This window comes from Perognathus longimembris, chromosome 1 (genome assembly GCF_023159225.1).
Source record: "Perognathus longimembris pacificus isolate PPM17 chromosome 1, ASM2315922v1, whole genome shotgun sequence".
Classification (NCBI taxonomy): domain Eukaryota; kingdom Metazoa; phylum Chordata; class Mammalia; order Rodentia; family Heteromyidae; genus Perognathus; species Perognathus longimembris.
The window spans coordinates 137,883,633-137,900,925 of NC_063161.1; the positions used below are offsets into that span (position 1 = coordinate 137,883,633).

At 37.7% G+C, this 17,293-nt stretch overlaps 1 protein-coding gene across 1 annotated transcript; it reads left to right on the forward strand.

Moving 5' to 3' along the window:
* Positions 1–2,143: 2,143 nt before the first annotated feature.
* Positions 2,144–9,394, forward strand: LOC125346131 (protein NipSnap homolog 3A-like). The gene is made up of 4 exons (XM_048338398.1): positions 2,144–2,981; positions 4,922–5,080; positions 9,129–9,215; positions 9,303–9,394. The coding sequence occupies exons 1-4, from the start codon at positions 2,771–2,773 to the stop codon at positions 9,377–9,379; spliced, it is 534 nt and encodes a 177-aa protein (XP_048194355.1). The 5' UTR covers positions 2,144–2,770; the 3' UTR covers positions 9,380–9,394.
* Positions 9,395–17,293: the final 7,899 nt, after the last annotated feature.

The following is a 17,293-nucleotide window of genomic DNA, read 5'->3' on the forward strand; positions in this document are numbered from 1 at the left end:
TCACTTTCCTTAATTACCATTGAAGAGTTTACAATTGAGCAGTTTATGTACATAATGCATCTGGTTCTGTGCCATCCAAGATTTTCACACGTACCCTTCAACCCACCCTTCCCTTCATTTATCCTAACTTTGTAATATACAATAAATTCTTGACTGCATTCTCCCCTCTCTCCTCTTTCATTCTTCTACCCTTTTAACCTTGGCCCCACTCCTCTCCTACAAGTACCCATTTCCTGGTACATATTTTGTTGGGATTTCACTTAGTCTTTCTAAAAAATTATACTGTTTGAGCTCACCATAGAATCTATTACATTTCAGTTCATTCCTTTGTAAGTGCTTACATACTAGCTAGTATGTTTCCTTACAAATTTTCTCTGAGTTTTCAAGTTTCTACCAACATTCTCTTAAAAATTGACTTTTGAGGGGGCTGGGGATATAGCCTAGTGGCAAGAGTGCCTGCCTCGGATAAACGAGGCCCTAGGTTCAATTCCCCAGCACCACATATACAGAAAACGGCCAGAAGCGGCGCTGTGGCTCAAGTGGCAGAGTGCTAGCCTTGAGCGGGAAGAAGCCAGGGACAGTGCTCAGGCCCTGAGTCCAAGGCCCAGGACTGGCCAAAAAAAAAAAAAAGTATAAAAAAAAAAATTTGACTTTTGAGTCATGGCTAATTATTAGAATGAACCCTAAATGGGACATAAGGGCACAGACCAATTTGCCCAGTCCTGCAACAAACTTGGGGAAGATAGCTGCCTCTCCTCATTCACTTTCCACCTCCCACACCACAGGTGCTCAAGGTATGTCAGCCCCTCACCAGATAATAAGGGTCTGTGTCTATGACCAACTACTTCTTCCTCCAGACGCAGCCTTTTTTAAATTGTAAATACTTGGCCACTTCTTTTTATTCTGCCAAGACTCTGATATTACAGTTTAGTTTGAAAGCACAAAACAGTGTCCACAAAATGCAGAAACGGCTGTGACTGTTTTTGATGTGGTTTGAGCAATAAGACCATAATGGACAGGGACAGATATGAACAATGAACTCAGGATGATTTAATCTTACATACAAATAAAATACACATTGCATTTTGTAAACAAAAATAGATCAGGGCACAAGCCTAATATTTTCTCTAGATAATCGACCAATTTAAGCAATAACTGGTCCTTAGCTTTTTTAATTTTTTTATTTTTTTCTGAATAATTATTTATTGTCAAAGTGATGTACAGAGGGCTTACAGTTCCATACATAGGGCAGTGGGAACATTTCTTGTTCAATTTGTTACCTCCTCCCTCATTTGCCCCCCTCCCCTTTTCCCTCTCCCCCCATGACTTGTTCAGTTGGTTTACACCAAATGGTTTTGTAAGTATTGCTTTTGGAGTCGTTTGTTGTTTTTTTAATCCTTTGTCTCTCGATTTTGATATCCCCTTTCCCTTCCCTAGCTCTAATACCAGCATATACAGTATCCAGGGTACTCAGAATGAGATACAGTGATAACACGGGGGCAAACACAGGCAGGAGATACAAGAGGATCATCAACAAAAAAAGCTACGATTTCACATGGCATGTTGAAAGTAATTACAACAGTGATATAATAGTTGTTTCCATAACGTGGAGTTCATTTCACTTAGCATCATCTTATGTGTTCATAAGGACACAGCTATTGGGCTCTTGTGATCCTCTGCTGTGACTAGCCTAAACCTGTACTAATTATTCCCTATGAGGGAAACTATCTAGAGTCCATGTTTCTTTGGGTCTGGCTCACTTCATGGTCCTTAGCTTTGCAGACACTAAATCTACAGGTTTTTCTGATATTATTAGCTTTAGAAAATAAGCTCATATTTCAAACTCATGTAACATAAGACGTATTTTTGAATTACAATACCATAGGAGCATCTGTGTGTGCGCCCTTGTATGTACATATATACAGATACATGTGTACAAAGAATGATTCCTGGCAAGGTGTTTCCTCGTGAAAGTTAAGTTCACTTAGAACAAGAATTAGAAGTTATGCAATGAACCTATACTGTTGAAAAAGTAATGGCTCTTAAGTATTTCCATAAAACTGGTACAACTAGATATGTTAAATGCACTTCTTCACTTTGCATCTGTCATGAAAAATAAATGTGATTTAAGTACCTGGTTCCTTCAAATTTCCTTTTCTAGAATTCATATATTCTACTACTCCATTATTAAAATGCTGTTTGATAGCACTTTACTAATGCATTACTTAAATTTCAGTCCTGTTTTCACCACTGGCAGCTTCACTGAGTGTAGAAAATACAGCAATTTCCCCTTTTATAAGAAGCTATAATGATAATAATAATAGTAATAATAATAATAAAGGCTTCTCCTAATAAACATTTTCATTGTCCCTACAAAAGAATTTGTAATGTTTTTTAGATGCAAAACCCTGTTACATATCCTGAACTAAGGTAAGACTAAGAGAAAGCTGTAAATTAAATGAATTCTAATCATATTTTGCCTGTACAGGAGTAACATTAAGATACATAGGCCTTCTTCTCATGAAAACGTGGCAAAAAAAAGAGTTAATTCCTGATAATGCACAGTTGCTATGTGTTCAGCATATTTGATACTGGTTATCTTCATTAACATCTATATACAAACAAGTATAAGGAGATTTTATTTAAGTACACAATACATTTTTTCAGTCTACTGTGTGTCCCTTGTTTCTAGAGTCAGATATGGTTGTAACAGAACATCGCGTATGCTACCTTTCCCCCAAATATTTAAGTTTGCCTTTTCTCTCTCCAGATGTGTGCCTCCTTTGCTACAGGCCCCAGGCAAGATCATGGAACATTCTACGAGTTTCGTACCTACTACCTTAAACCCTCAAAGATGAATGAGTTCCTGGAAAATTTTAAGAAAAATGTTCACCTTCGGACAGCTCACTCTGAATTGATCGGATACTGGAGTGTAGAATTTGGAGGCAGAATGAACACAGTATTTCATATTTGGAAATATGGTATGACGTAGCTAGCTTAAGTCTTCACTACAAATATCCATTCTGTCAGATGTCATATAAGACACTATTGGATCTGTGTTACAATGGATACACCTAAGTTAAATAAAACTATTAAAAAGGAATCTAGTACCAAAATTCAGTGGTAACTTTTTTCAGTGGTCCATCTTTTTTTTTTAATTTAAGCAATCCATTTTATTACATCTTACTAAGACTATTTTAGTATACATCAAGTGCCTACTAAATAAGATGTGCTTTTCATCCATTTTATGAAAACAAAATCTTATGTTGTCTTTCCTCATCTGCAAACCAAAGAGCTGGCAAACTTCTCAGGCTACTTGCCCACATGACTGCTCAGCAGATCCAAGGGAAGGAAGGCTGCAGGTCACCCAATCCACCTACAGGACAGTGTGGGTATCTTGGCCAGCTGTGCTCAGTGGTCTATCTTTAACAATGCTTTCCCCAAATCTTACCGTAACTAGAAAAATATGAATCCTTATCTATTGAATAAAATTATATTCCAGAAAAAATAAATGGTGTACTAGGAAAATAGTGCAGAATTTAAAAGAAGTGCTTGCAAAACCTTGCAAGTGTGCTAACATCACAAAGCAAAAGTACCTTTTGTTATTAGTAAAACTAGGGCTGAATGTCAATGCTGCAGCAAAAATAATTCACTGAAAGAATTGGGTAAACGAAGGTGTAGAGGGGATGACAGTCAATTTTTGAGCCTCTCAGTTCTGAGATTTAATAATTCTATTATGTTTGGAGTTGATTCTGTACCTGGGAGTTGTAAGGAGTCACTGCTGTATTATGAAGGTAAAGGAGACGAAGAGATCTCTCCCCTTTGGAAGTTACTGAATCCTGAAGAAAGAGAATCAGTTACAAAACTCGCAACCAAGTTTGCAAACATTGTGTTTGGTCTTAACAGTCCACATCAGAATGCCCAACAAACTCTTAATTTCATTGAGAGTTTGGTCACCAGTATCCAAATTGGTGTTCCTAAAATACTTTATTATCTAAAATACTTTATTATAATAAAATACTTTATTATGCAATGCAAGAACATTTTAAGGGTCTTCCCTGGTGTAAAAGAACAAGCCATACTAAAACATAAATTATAGTTTGGATATGATATAACTTAAATCATGACCCACCGGGAAAACAAGGTCCTCATCTTCCCTTCATATGTAGGATCAGTGTTATTCGTTATCCTCAACATAAACCATACAGATTCACATTCATCTCGTGAGATCCTAGTCATAATTATGACACTAGGCCCCATGCATTGGTAACAATTAGTATAACTTAGAAAGAAGAGACAAAAGGTGTTGAGAATGACCACAAGCCATCCATTCTTTGAAATATATCTGTTCATAAGAAAGCCACTTTTAATTAATTTTGTTAAAAGTTACTCAAGTGTGCCTTGTCTTAGCCACCTACCACTACTAGGAAAGTGTTTATATAAGCTGTCATTGCCAGTTAAATGCCTCATTGAATAATAAGAGGTGTATACACACACACACACACACACACACACACACACACACACACAGTACTACGTGCTGAGCATTGTACTAAGTCCTTTTCATAGATGAATTATTCATTATATCCTCACATCATCCCTGGACATGGGTGTTGCGTGATCGTTTCCATTTTTACACACCCAGAAGGTGACCACAGAAAGACACCATGACTCACACAGCCACCCAGGAAGTGGTAGTGCCTTTGGAACCCATTCTCTCACATGACAACAGTCCCTTGCATTTCTGGTCCCCATGAGATCATAAGTACCCTGAGGCACGTGCTATCCTTTTGCTAACTCCTCAGTATTCCTAAATGCTGGGGGTAGATTTTGCTGGAATGGATAAAATACAGAGAAATACAGTTGGTTTGAAGTTGAGGGTTTTTTTTCTTTTTACTTTTCTTAATGCTTTCTTCTGTAGATAATTTTGCTCATCGAACTGCAGTTAGAAAAGCCTTGGCTGAAGATAAGAACTGGCAAGAACAATTCCTCCTTCCCAATTTGCCTCTCATTGATAAACAAGAGAGTGAGATTACTTATCTGGTCCCTTGGTGCAAACTAGGAAAGCCTCCAAAAGAAGGTAAGTCTTCCTCCTAACCACTTTGGGTTTTGATGTATAAAACGCTAAACCTTAAGTGATTAAAAAAAAAAAAAACATAGTTCCATAGTTCCAGAAAACAATAAAATTAATAATAGAAGCATATTATTGATATAAAATGAAATTGAATCTCGAAGCTATCCTTTTTTAAAAAAGTGAAAATGAACTTTACAACTTGAGTAGGGGAAGGAAGTAGGAGAAAAACACTGGAAGGGGTAACAATGTTGGACAAGAAATGTACTCATTACCTTACTTATGTAATGTAACTGAAACCCCTCTATACATCACTTTTACAACAAAATTAAATTAAGTGAAAATTAAGTAAAAAATTTTTTCCAAGTTCAGATTTCAAAATATAGTAAAACTTAGCCACATTATGGAAAAATCATGCACTCATCAGTGGGGTTGAGAAATTTCTCACTGGGAGCAGGGACCATGTCTGGAGAGATAATTGGTAATATATGAAAATTCTATCAAACATTTTAAATAATATGGGTTTGAATATAAAATGATCTTCCACAATTACAACAAATTGACTACTTAGGGGAATGAATTAAATGAAACTGACAAGCTGTATTACTACAATTTTTCACTTCTGTCTCCATTTGAAAATAATTCCTTATAAATATGTAATACAATAATGTATTATTTAATTAATAGTTAATATATTTTGAATTTATTTTACTTGCTTAAACATGTTTATTTGTTTCACTTTGTGTGTGTGTTGTGTGTGTGTGTGTGTGTGTGTGTGTGTGTGTGTGTGTGTGTACTGGGGCTTGAACTCAGGGCCTATGTCCTTTAGCTTTTCTTGCTGTGATTAGCACTCTTACCAGTTGAGCCACAGCTTCAACTTCTGGCTTTCTGGTCATTACTTGTAGATAAAATTCTCACAAACTTTCCTGCCAGAGATGGCTTCAAATCATGATCCTCACATCTTGACCTCCTGAGTAGCTAGAGTTACAGGTGTGAACCAAGGTGACTGGCTCACTTATTTCTTTTCCAAAAGTACAGACTTGGAAAAATCAAAACTTCTGTTTCTTTAGAAATTTTCAATAACTGTTTCATTAACAAATATTTTAAATTTAAAGTATGTCAGAGCCAAGCACAATGGGCTCACTCCTGGATACCTTGCTACTTGTGGAGGCTGAGATTGTTGGATGGAAGTTCTAAGCCAGTCCAGGCAAAAGTTAGTAAGATTCTATCTCAATCAATGGTAACAAAATTTTTTTTTTAATCTGTGTAGTGGCACACACGGATGTCCTTGCCACGTGAAAGTAAACACAGAAAGAATCACAGTCCAAACTTACACAAGCAAAAAGCAAGACCCTATTCAAAAAACAATGAAAGCAAAAATGCCTGGGGACATGGCTCAAGTGTTACAGTGTTTGCCTAAAAAGCATAAGGCCCTGAGTCCAAAATTTCATTACTGCAAGTAAACAAACATTGGTAAATAAGTAAATAGATTTCAAATGATAACTTATCCTTGTACAGTATCTATTATTTTTTCTCTTTTCTTCTGTGTAATTAAACTTAATAACTCACTCTTATATATGAGCAGGGTCTTTCTTAAAACAAAAGCAAAGCACAACCATGCACATATAATAAATATGTATAAATCAGTTTGCAGTATAAATCCAAATTTGCATATATAGATTAGGCTTCCACTGGACCAAAAAAATATGATTATAAATAACAGAATGTTTCCTGCAACATAATGATTTTCCCCCTCTTCCAGGAGTGTATGAACTGGTAACCTTTCGAATGATACCTGGGGGCCCAGCTCTGTGGGGTCATACATTTCAAAGGGCGATTCATGCTCACATCAATCGAGGCTATGCAACACTCATTGGTGTTTTCAATGCTGAATATGGAGCACTCAACAGAGGTCTGTCTATTTCTTCCATGAAACTTCCGTGTATATGATGTATTCCTTTGATCAGTGTGACTTTCTCATTAGAGTGCTTATTTTTTTACTGCAAAATGTATAGTAAAGATTGAAAAAACAGGGCTGGGGATATAGCCTAGTGGCAAGAGTGCCTGCCTCGGCTACATGAGGCCCTAGGTTCGATTCCCCAGCACCACATATACAGAAAACGGCCAGAAGCGGCCCTGTGGCTCAAGTGGCAGAGTGCTAGCCTTGAGCGGGAAGAAGCCAGGGACAGTGCTCAGGCCCTGAGTCCAAGGCCCAGGACTGGCCAAAAAAAAAAAAAAAATTACCAGTCTCTGAAGATACAGAATACTTTAAAAAAAAAAAAAAAAGATTGAAAAAACATTTTTACATCCTAAATAAAGAACATTTTTTTACATTCTAAATAGAATGTTAACAACTAGCCAGGTGCCTAAGTGTTAAAAAAAAAAAAAAAAAGGAAAGAAAGAAAGAAAAGCAGGTAGAGAGAAAGAAAGAAAGAAAGAAAGAAAGAGAGAGAGAGAGAAGAGAGAAAGGAAGAAAGAAAGAGAAAGAAAGAAGAAAGAAAGAAAGAAAGAAAGAAAGAAAGAAAGAAAGAAAGAAAGAAAGAAAGAAAGAGAAACGAAAGAAAGAAAGAAAGGCAGAGAGAAAGAGAAAGGAAGAAAGAAAGAGAGAAAGAGAGAGAAAGGAAGGAAGGAAGGAAGGAAGGAAAGAAGGAAGGAAGGAAGGAAGGAAGAAAAGAAGGAAGAAAGATAGATCAAGCCAGAGATGTGGTGCTTATACCTATGATCCCAACTACTCAGAAGGTGTTGATTTTGCGGATTATAGTACAAGGCCAGCCAGGCAAAAGTACCTGGATGAGCAAAATAAAGCCAGACGATTACCTGGACAAATAACTAAAGCAATAAAGGGTCAGTGATGTGGCTCAAGGGGTAGAGGTTTTGCCTCAAAGTGTGGAGCCTAAAGTTAAACCCTTGTACTACCCAAACGAATATTAACACTTACTAAAGGTTTGTTCAATGCTAAACTACTATTTTCCCTACTATATCAAAATAATTTCGTTTTAATAAGTGAAAGGACCCTGAGAAATAATCTATTTCTCTCACAATCACTCATTTCTTTAAATATACTTCTATTGCCTTTGTAAAAGAAATCATTATTACTTGAAGTTTGGAGATTGTTCCTGGACAAAAATATAATGTATACTATTTTTAATAAATATGAACACTCCTACCCATACAAAATTTACTCATTTTTTTGTATTGCAAATTCAGAAAATATCTGTGAAGTTTACCTCAAGGGATAAACAACAACTGAGAATGTCTCCTTAGTATTTTAAAGGCTCAAAATGTCCATTTATTTTCTTATTGTTTCATTTTATATATCCAGGGGATACCTAACATTCTTAATAATCAGTGATGAGCTTTTGATCTTTACCCAGAAGTGCTCCTAGTGACAGAGTGACACCCCCTCATCTAAAACGAATGACACCAGGAGTATTACAGGTTTCAGATTTTTTTTGTAATTATGGATGCTCAATCTATGTTTCATACAAAAATGAAATAAATACAAAAGTAGATGTCTGTTTAAGATGAAAACTAGGTGGAAAAGGAAAGTTATAAAAATCATCTCCTATGGATTACGGTTTTAGGTGAAAAAAGTAATTCATAGCAATGCTAAAACAATTTGTAAATGAATTCCAATATTGTGAATGGAGACTATATCTCTAAGGTAAAACTGAATCAAGTTGGGCGCAGGTAGTTCGTACCAAGGCAATCCTTGCTGAAATCAGGATCCCAGTTCAAAGCCAGCCTGGGCAGAAAAAATTTGTGAGACTCTTTTATCTCCAATTAGCTATCAAAAATCCAGAAGTGGAGCTGAGCTCAAGTACTAGAGAGCTAGCCTTGAGCACAAAAGCTCAAGGACAGGGGCCAGACCCTGAGTTCCAGCCCCAGGACCGGCACACGTGCACACACACACAAACAAGCACACACACGTGCATGCGCAAATCAAGAAACCATAAGGGTAAACAAAATTATTCACAGACAACTTCATTATACAAAGACACAAACTTTTTTTATGCCCCAAATATCTATAGAACCAGTTTTGGGTTTATTTTTGCAGTTCACGTTCTTTGGTGGAATGAGAATGCAGATAGTCGTGCAGCTGGGAGACATCGGTCTCATGAGGACCCTCGAGTTGTGGCTGCCGGTAAGTTATTTCACTGGTGATGAGTTATTTTTACAAACAAATTTGAGTTAAGCAATAACTTATATATCTACTCAATTTTTTTTCCAGTACGGGAAAGCGTCCAGTATCTGGAGTCTCAGCAGAACATTCTTCTGATTCCTACGTCATTTTCACCATTGAAATAGCTTTCTACTAAAATATGACTTTACTACCTGATAGTAGATGTATCTGCTAATGGTGTTTGAATTCTCTAAAGAGAATTCTTCTCACTTTTATTTGAAAGAGAGGGTAAGCTAATTTTCTATATCTCTTGCATTTTTAAAATCCTTGTCTATCATTAGGAAGTAAGAGTTCATTTTCCCCATGGAATTTCAGTATTTGCTATACCTTAAAAATATCTATCATGCCAGTGGCTGTAATCCTAGCTACTCAGGAGGCTGAGATCTGAGGATAGCAGTTTGAAGCCAGTCTAGGTAGAAAAGTCTCCGTGAGATTCTTATCTCCAATTAACCACTCCCAAAACAGAAATGGTGCTGTGGCTCAAGTGGTAGAGCACTACTAGCCTTGTGCATAAAAAGGCACAGGGACAAGCACCCAGCCCCAACCAAAAAAAAAATCCATCAATTGGAAAGTAATATTAGAACACGATATTAAAAATATTTTAAGTCACTGGTATAAATGTGGAAATGTCTGCATTTATCCCTAACTTTCCTTTACTTCATTTTGGATCTTATCTAATGAAGATGCTTCAAATATCTTTGTTTGGATGAAATCTTTATGGACTCATAAATGCCTACCTGTAAATTTTGATTCTTACTATGTTTTCTATTTTTATCATCTTTTCCAGATCAATGGATTAAGGTAATGAGACTGTTGTAAATTACCATCCTTGTTGTAAATATTGTCTCATTTATTATCTCATGTTATTGTATGTCTTAAGCATCCCTAAGGAAGGTTCCTGTGTTGGAGTAATACCCCAGCTAGTGGTACTATGGGCAGGGGGTGGAGGTGGGGCAAATGTTAGGAAAGTAAGGGTTACTTGCTATAAATAGGTAACTGGGCCCACGTCATTGACAGATTACTGCAGAAGGTCAAATACTTAGCCTAAGCAACTGAACAACCAGGCTTTGGTGCTGGTGTCATCCATACTCCAAACACATTATCAAAACCCTCCTAGCCAAAAGTCCCACCAGGCTCTAGGGTTCCCACACATTTCCAGCTATTTAATATACATTGCAGATGAAACATACCAAATTATGAATTAGCTATTTCTGAAGGAAAACTGAAAAACAGAAAGCATACTGACTTTCTCTCTATGCAGTCCTCAGAGATTCAAAGGGCAGGTAAGTTTCCAAGTAAGATTTTCTTTAACACTCTGACACTACCAGAGAAGTTAAGTGAGATTTTGGCTGAGAGTCAAGTCTCAGAGCCTGCCATCTCAATCTTCCTTTGAGAGGTTTTCACATACACAGTTAGATGGCAGTGTTAGTCATTGCAATCAATGTGAACAGATATTGATGTGATATCAGCTGTCTACCCAGAGTCATTTGGTGCCTTGAACCTGTACAACTGCCTTTTCTTTTTCACACTAATTTGAAAAAGAGCCAGTGGCTCTTCACTTAAACATGCCAATCTATGGTCCTGACAGATTTATGGAGAGGCAGAAGACACATATTGTAACCATACTGACTGAGTCTGAGAGACAAGGATGGAAAGCTTCACTAAATCAGTATGAGGTCACTTCAAGGGTCTGCTTCCATTAGATTCAAGAGACTCTGTGAGCCATAGCCCTTGGGTAAAGAAGCAAAGAGGAGCTCTCATCACACCTGTCATCAGAGCTACTCTGGAGGCTGAAGTCTGAAGACCAACAATTCAAAACCAGCCCAAGCAGGAAAGTCCATGACACCCTCATCTCCAATAAACTACCCTCCTAAAATTCCAGACGTGGAGCTGTGGCTCAAGTGGGACAGCGGTAGCCTTAAGCAAAAGAAGCTTAGAGACATTACCCAGGCCCTTGAGTTCAAGTCCCAGGACTGGCACCAAAAAAGTCAAAGAGGAAAGGTGAGAAGCAGTAGAAACAACTTTTAAGGCGGGCATAAAAGGGCTAGAGGCATAGATCAAGTGGTAAGTCCCTAACTAGCAAGCACAAGGCTTGTGAGTTCAAACACTAGAACCACCAATTAAAATAAAGTCAAAGCCAGGTGCCAGTAGTTCACGCCTGTAATCCTAGCTACTCAAGAGGCTGAGATTGAGGATCTCCATTCAAAGCCAGCAGGAAAGTCCTTGAGACTCTTATCTCCAATTAACCACCAGAAAACCAGAAGTGGCTCTGTGGCTCAAGTGGTAGAACACTAACTAGCCTTGAGCTGAAGAGCTCAGGGACAGTGCTTAGGCCCAGAGTTCAAGCCCCACTATGGACAAAAAAAAGAAATAAAGTTAATTTATATCTCTTAGAAAATGAAGTCAACTTAGACTTTCAAAACACTATTTGAGTTATTCCTGCTGGGTGTCCATAGCTAATGCCTGTAATTCTATGAATTCAAGAGGCTAATCTGAGTATTAAAGTTCAAAACCAGATTGGGTGGAAAAATCTCCGAGACTCTTATCTCCAATTAACTACCAAAAAGTCAGAAGTGGGGTGTGAGGCTTAAGTGGTAGATCACCAGCCTTGAGGAAAAAGTACGGCAAGAGCATGAGCATGAGGCCCTGAGTTCAAGTGTCAAATCACACACACACACACACACACACACACACACACACACACACGAAAAGAATTATCAGCTAGTAGTTTGTGTGACACTTTGTAGAGATGAAGACAAATAAATACACTGGACATCACTGGATAACGGATGTGCAGTCGGATGATCAGGAAAAATGCCACAGTGTGTGTGAGCAAGTAAAGATAGAAGGTGTGTCCAGTTATACTGGGAGAGAAACAAGCCACAATACTTAATGAAGAAAACTGAAACAAACTACAAAAGTTCTAAAAACACTTTCCTAATTAAAAAAAAAACCAACTCTATCATAAGGCACAGAGATTATTCAAAAGAAGAAAATTTGCAATGCATAAATTAGGAAATAATTGCATTTATTGCTGACAGGTTTTTACATATCATTGTTATTAAAACTTACCTATGCAAAGGCCTTAGGAAAAACAACAGAATAGCTTTAAAAAGTTATATATATTCATGGGTTTTAATAATAAAAGTTGGTCTTGTAAGTAGATTCCAACTTATATCAATTTATGCCATCAGTATATATTAGAATGTTCATGAACTTTCCTGTCACTGAGCCTATTAACAAGGACATTAGGAAAGAAACTAGTAGAGAACACAAAGCTCACAGATTTGGTCTTTTTCCATCAGCACAGCATTCCTTTCAATGTTCAGCACAAAACATGCTTAACAAGTACTTAGTGGTGTCAGCAGGACACAGTAAGGAATATTTAATGTAACTTGGTTTTTACTTCTATTGAAAGTTCCCTTTTATAAATAACAAAAATAGCCAGGCACTGGTGGTTCACGCCTGTAATCCTAGCTACTCAGGGCTGAGATCTGATGATGGAAATTAGAAGCTAGTCCCAGGCAGGAAAGTCCGTGAGACTCTCTTATCTTCAATTTTAAAAACTACTCAGAAATAGCACAGTGGCTCAAGTGTTAGAGTGCTTGCTTTGAGCAAGAAGGAGCTCAGGGAAAGTGCCCAAATTCAAGCCCAGAACTGGCACAACAAAAATAAATAAAAATGAAGCAACTCACAAACGTTATGAGAGTAACTCACCTTTCCTGAAATGTTTTCTCTGATATGTAATCAAGTATCATAAATGTCTATAAATTCTCTTTATATTCATAAGCTTAAATTACAACATAAAACAGCAAAACTAGATGACTACATAGCATTCAATAAAAGAAAAGTTAATCTAGGCTGCCATCTAGTGACAGTTAAAAGTATCGCTAATGAAAGTACCCAGGATGTGGTTCGTGTCTGTCCTCTAGCTCAGCTAGGACAGCATTGGACCCACCTCTACTGCCTCCATACACGACTGTGTGGGCCTAACCTTTAGACAAAACTAAACAGGTCAATTATTTCTTTTTCCCACTCCTTAATTTACCACACTGCAACTGATACCAGTTTTTATATGGGGCATAAAAATGTACCTTCACATATATGAAATTCAAAGAGATAGCTAGAGAATCTCATATACTGGTTTTAAAGATTGTAAACTTGGCACTATTTGGCAAAGATGAATAAAAGCATGCATTATGACCAGGTAATTCTGTTTCCAGGTATGTATCCTAAAGCAAGGGTGTGTGGCATCCTGTTCATGGTATTTGGAGGGTCTGGTAACTTTCATAGGCAAAATGTTGTATCTACTGTCACCAATACATTAACCACAACATTATTATTAGGACCTGTGACATATTAGCCAGTAAAAATCTTAAATGCTACCAAATTCTACCTCTATTTCTTGAAAATACACCCAAATATCTTTTACATTCATCACTGCATGAAATCCCATTTCTTTCAACAACTGTCAGATTTTTGTTATTTAACATCTTAAGTATATTAAGTGATGTGCATAGATATATTCTGATCCTGGGGCTTGAACTCTGGGCCTCAGCATTGTCCCTGAGCTGCTTTTTGCCTAAGGCTAGTGCTCTACCAGTTGAGCCACGTCCAGATTTTTTCTGAGTAGTTTATTGGAGATAAGAGTCTCATGGACTTTCCTGCCTGGGCTGGCAGCCACTGAACTAATATCCTCAGATCTTAGCCTCCGGAGTAGCTAGTATTATAGGCCTGAACCACTAGAGCTCAGTTTATGTCTTTATATTTTGATGACACTGATACAATATAATTCATTTTCTATACAGCCCTCTATTTTCCTCTAGAAATTCCCTCTACCTTCCTGACTGCTAGATTCATTTAATGATAAATCTGTAGAAAAATAGTAAATCCCGGGATAGGCAAAGCCTTAATTCATCATGTAAAAAAATATCGCCTGCCAACCAGGAAAACCTACTTTAGGATTCTCCATGGATATGAAATAAAACTCTATTGTACATTTGTTATCTATACATTACAACAGTGTAGTTTTTATCCTGTTTTTTTTAACCTTGAAATGTTAGCCACATGCAGGAATGTGAGAAACAAACGAATAAAGATTACAACCTAGAAAATACTGAAATAGTGACCTCCCTTCAATCACAGGAAACTGAAATAAGGTGCATATTTCACACATAAGACATGGGAAGTTTCTCCACTGATCTTACACACACACACACACACACACACACACACACACACACACACACACAGAGTTTTAGGAGAAGATATGTGGTTATTAAATTTTTGAAACTTGCATGTCTAAAAATGTATTCTACCAACATTCTCTGTATACTCTGAATGAACATACAATTACATTTGGATATCTTTTACTTCATATTTTAAGTCAATCAATGCTACACGATTTTATAGGAGCAGACTCAAAGACTTAGAAATACTAAGAAGATAGGGTGGCTACCCTCAAAGAGCCCACTTAGAAAATTGTACAATGAGGCCCACTACTTAACAGGTAATTGAGAATTCAAATCCAGAAGTCAAATAAAAGTATTTTAGAAAAAAAACTCTGGTACCAAGATAGAAAATGTACAAAATCCAAATGAAAAAGAAGCTATTCTGAAAGAAGACATTAGAATCATTATTTTTAAAACATCACCAGGAAGTAATACTTATTATACTTATTATCTCAGAGAAATAGGAGTATTGAACTGGCAAAGCAAACAGAAAACACTTTGTGACAAGAAAGAAATATCCCAAGGACAGTGCTTTTTGAAAAAAAAAAAAAAAAGAACTCTTGAGAGTAAATACTGTGAAAGAAATTTACATGTCTATGTTAGATGATAAAATTGTGCCACATGCCCACCAGAAAAAAAGTGTAAAAAAAAACCGACAAAGTAAACAGAAGAATTGGTATAGAAAATTAGAGGATCAGGCTGGGAATATGACTAAGTGGTAGAGGGCTTTCCTAGAATGCATGAAGCCCTGGGTTTGATTCTTCAGTGTCACATAAACAGAAAAAGAAGGAAGTGGGGCTGTGGCTCAAGTGATGGAGTGCTAACCTTAAGTAAAAGGAAGCTCAGGGACTGAACATACCTTGAGTTCAAGCCCTAGGACTGGAAAAAATAAATATAAATACAAAAAGGAAGTTACAGGATCAGCTAGAGGCTCTGTGTTCCAATAACATAAAATCTTGAGACTAATAAGAAAAAAAGGTAGACTAAGTTTTTCAGTACAGTTTCAGTGTCTGGATGAATCTATTGAGATAGACAAATTGGAGGGGTTGGGGGATGGAGTTTCTCCAAAACTCATCTGATTTCCCAGAGAGTAAGAAATAATCCATTTCCAAATTTAGTGAGTTTCTTATAGAACTTAGTATAGAGGGGCTGGGAATGTGGCCTAGTGGTAGAGTGCTTGCCTCGTATAAATGAAGCCCTGGGTTCAATTCCTCAGCACCACATATATAGAAAAAGCCAGAAGTGTCACTGTGGCTCAAGTGGTAGAGTGCTGGCCTTGAGCAAAGAGAAGCCAGGGACAGTGGTTAGGCCCTGAGTCCAAGCCCCAGGACTGGCCAAAAAAAATAGAAAAGAAAAATATACAATAAAACATTGCCTTTACAAAAAACAGAAAAGATTCCCAGTGTAGAATTTTATACCCATCAAACCATGAAGCAAGAGAGTTGACAGAATCAACAGAGGTGGTGGGGACCCACTTTTCCCAGGAACACTGGGACTGAAGTTAAGCACTGTTAGAGCTCTTTGAATACTGTTGACATACTGTTACTGATAACCTTTGTTATCAGCAGCCTTTTGAACTTTTTTTTTTCTTTTAAATGGGCTGAGATGTTGGAGACTGAAAAGACTAAACTTTAGATGCAATAGTGTCTACACTATTCTTCTCCTGGGCCCCTCTTGCCTGGAGCAAAGCAGGTGGCCAAACAGCTACACTGCCAACAATCAAAGCATGACTTCAGCTCCAGAAAGCACTACACTCTTACTCCCACCTAAGCCCTTCCCTGCAAGGGGCTCAACAGAAGACCAACAGTAACGATTGCTGCTGGCAAGCAAACAGGATCCTTCATCTACACAATGGGCTGTACCATGTTTGGAAGAAATATGAGGGGACATTTATGATTGGAGCAGACAGTCACACCCCCTTCAACTGACTACATAAGTTGATTCTCTTTGTGAGTAGCAGCAGCCTCCACCTTCCATTTATCCAATAAAGACTTTGTCTCCAATGGTTTACCCACCTTTGACTGGGCTTCTAATATGAAGGCAGACACAGGTAAGGAAGCTGTCCTGGCATCAGGAAAGACTCACCTGCTCAGCCGCCAGGGTAAGGGCAGCAGCTGGCAGGCAATGAAGACAGTAAAACAACAGTGGCCTGTTGGGTTCATAACCCCAAGGCCTAAACCCTGTGCCACCACTCTAGTTGTCAAAGGCCCAGGGCTAACGCTGCTGCCCACACTTACCACTCTGTTGCCTGCAAAAATCACAAAGGCCCAGAATGCCTGAGTGAAGAAAAAGAAATAAAACAGCCAGCTGGTTTGTCAGAGGAGAACCCAGAATCAGTGCCCTGCCATATTAGAGAACAAGAAAGCCCCACTGGAATGAGAAATGCCTACACTATTAAGATCACTGATATAAGCCATGTAACAGCAGTCTTACACTACAAAGAAATTTTCATGTAATATAGACCGAAGGAAGGAAAGATCAGGGTGAGTAGGATTCAGTTTAAAGACATCCGAAATATAGACTACTTTTATTCCATCATCATCATCATCTATCTTAGTTTGTGGACTCAAGCCATTACAGCCACATTTCAGCAAGTATAGAAGTGAAGAAACAGAAGGGAACCGCTTCTCCATTCTCCATTCCTCACCTACATTAATGGGCTGACATTTTTCACTGGGATAAGACGCAGTCACATAGCCACAAGTGTTCTCTATTAAAAAGATGAGGGTGAAGAAGAGACATTGAGAATAGCTAGGTACAGGTGATCTCTCTCCAGTATGTTCTAGATACCTTACTAATAATTCCATA

Bases quoted from the DNA above. Each gene is read 5' to 3' on its own strand.
- LOC125346131 (XM_048338398.1), top strand. From the start codon at position 2,771: ATGTGTGCCTCCTTTGCTACAGGCCCCAGGCAAGATCATGGAACATTC. The intron at 2,982-4,921 runs GTATGACGTAGC...TTTCTTCTGTAG, and splicing joins ATTTCATATTTGGAAATATG to ATAATTTTGCTCATCGAACT. The intron at 5,081-9,128 runs GTAAGTCTTCCT...TTATTTTTGCAG, and splicing joins AGGAAAGCCTCCAAAAGAAG to TTCACGTTCTTTGGTGGAAT.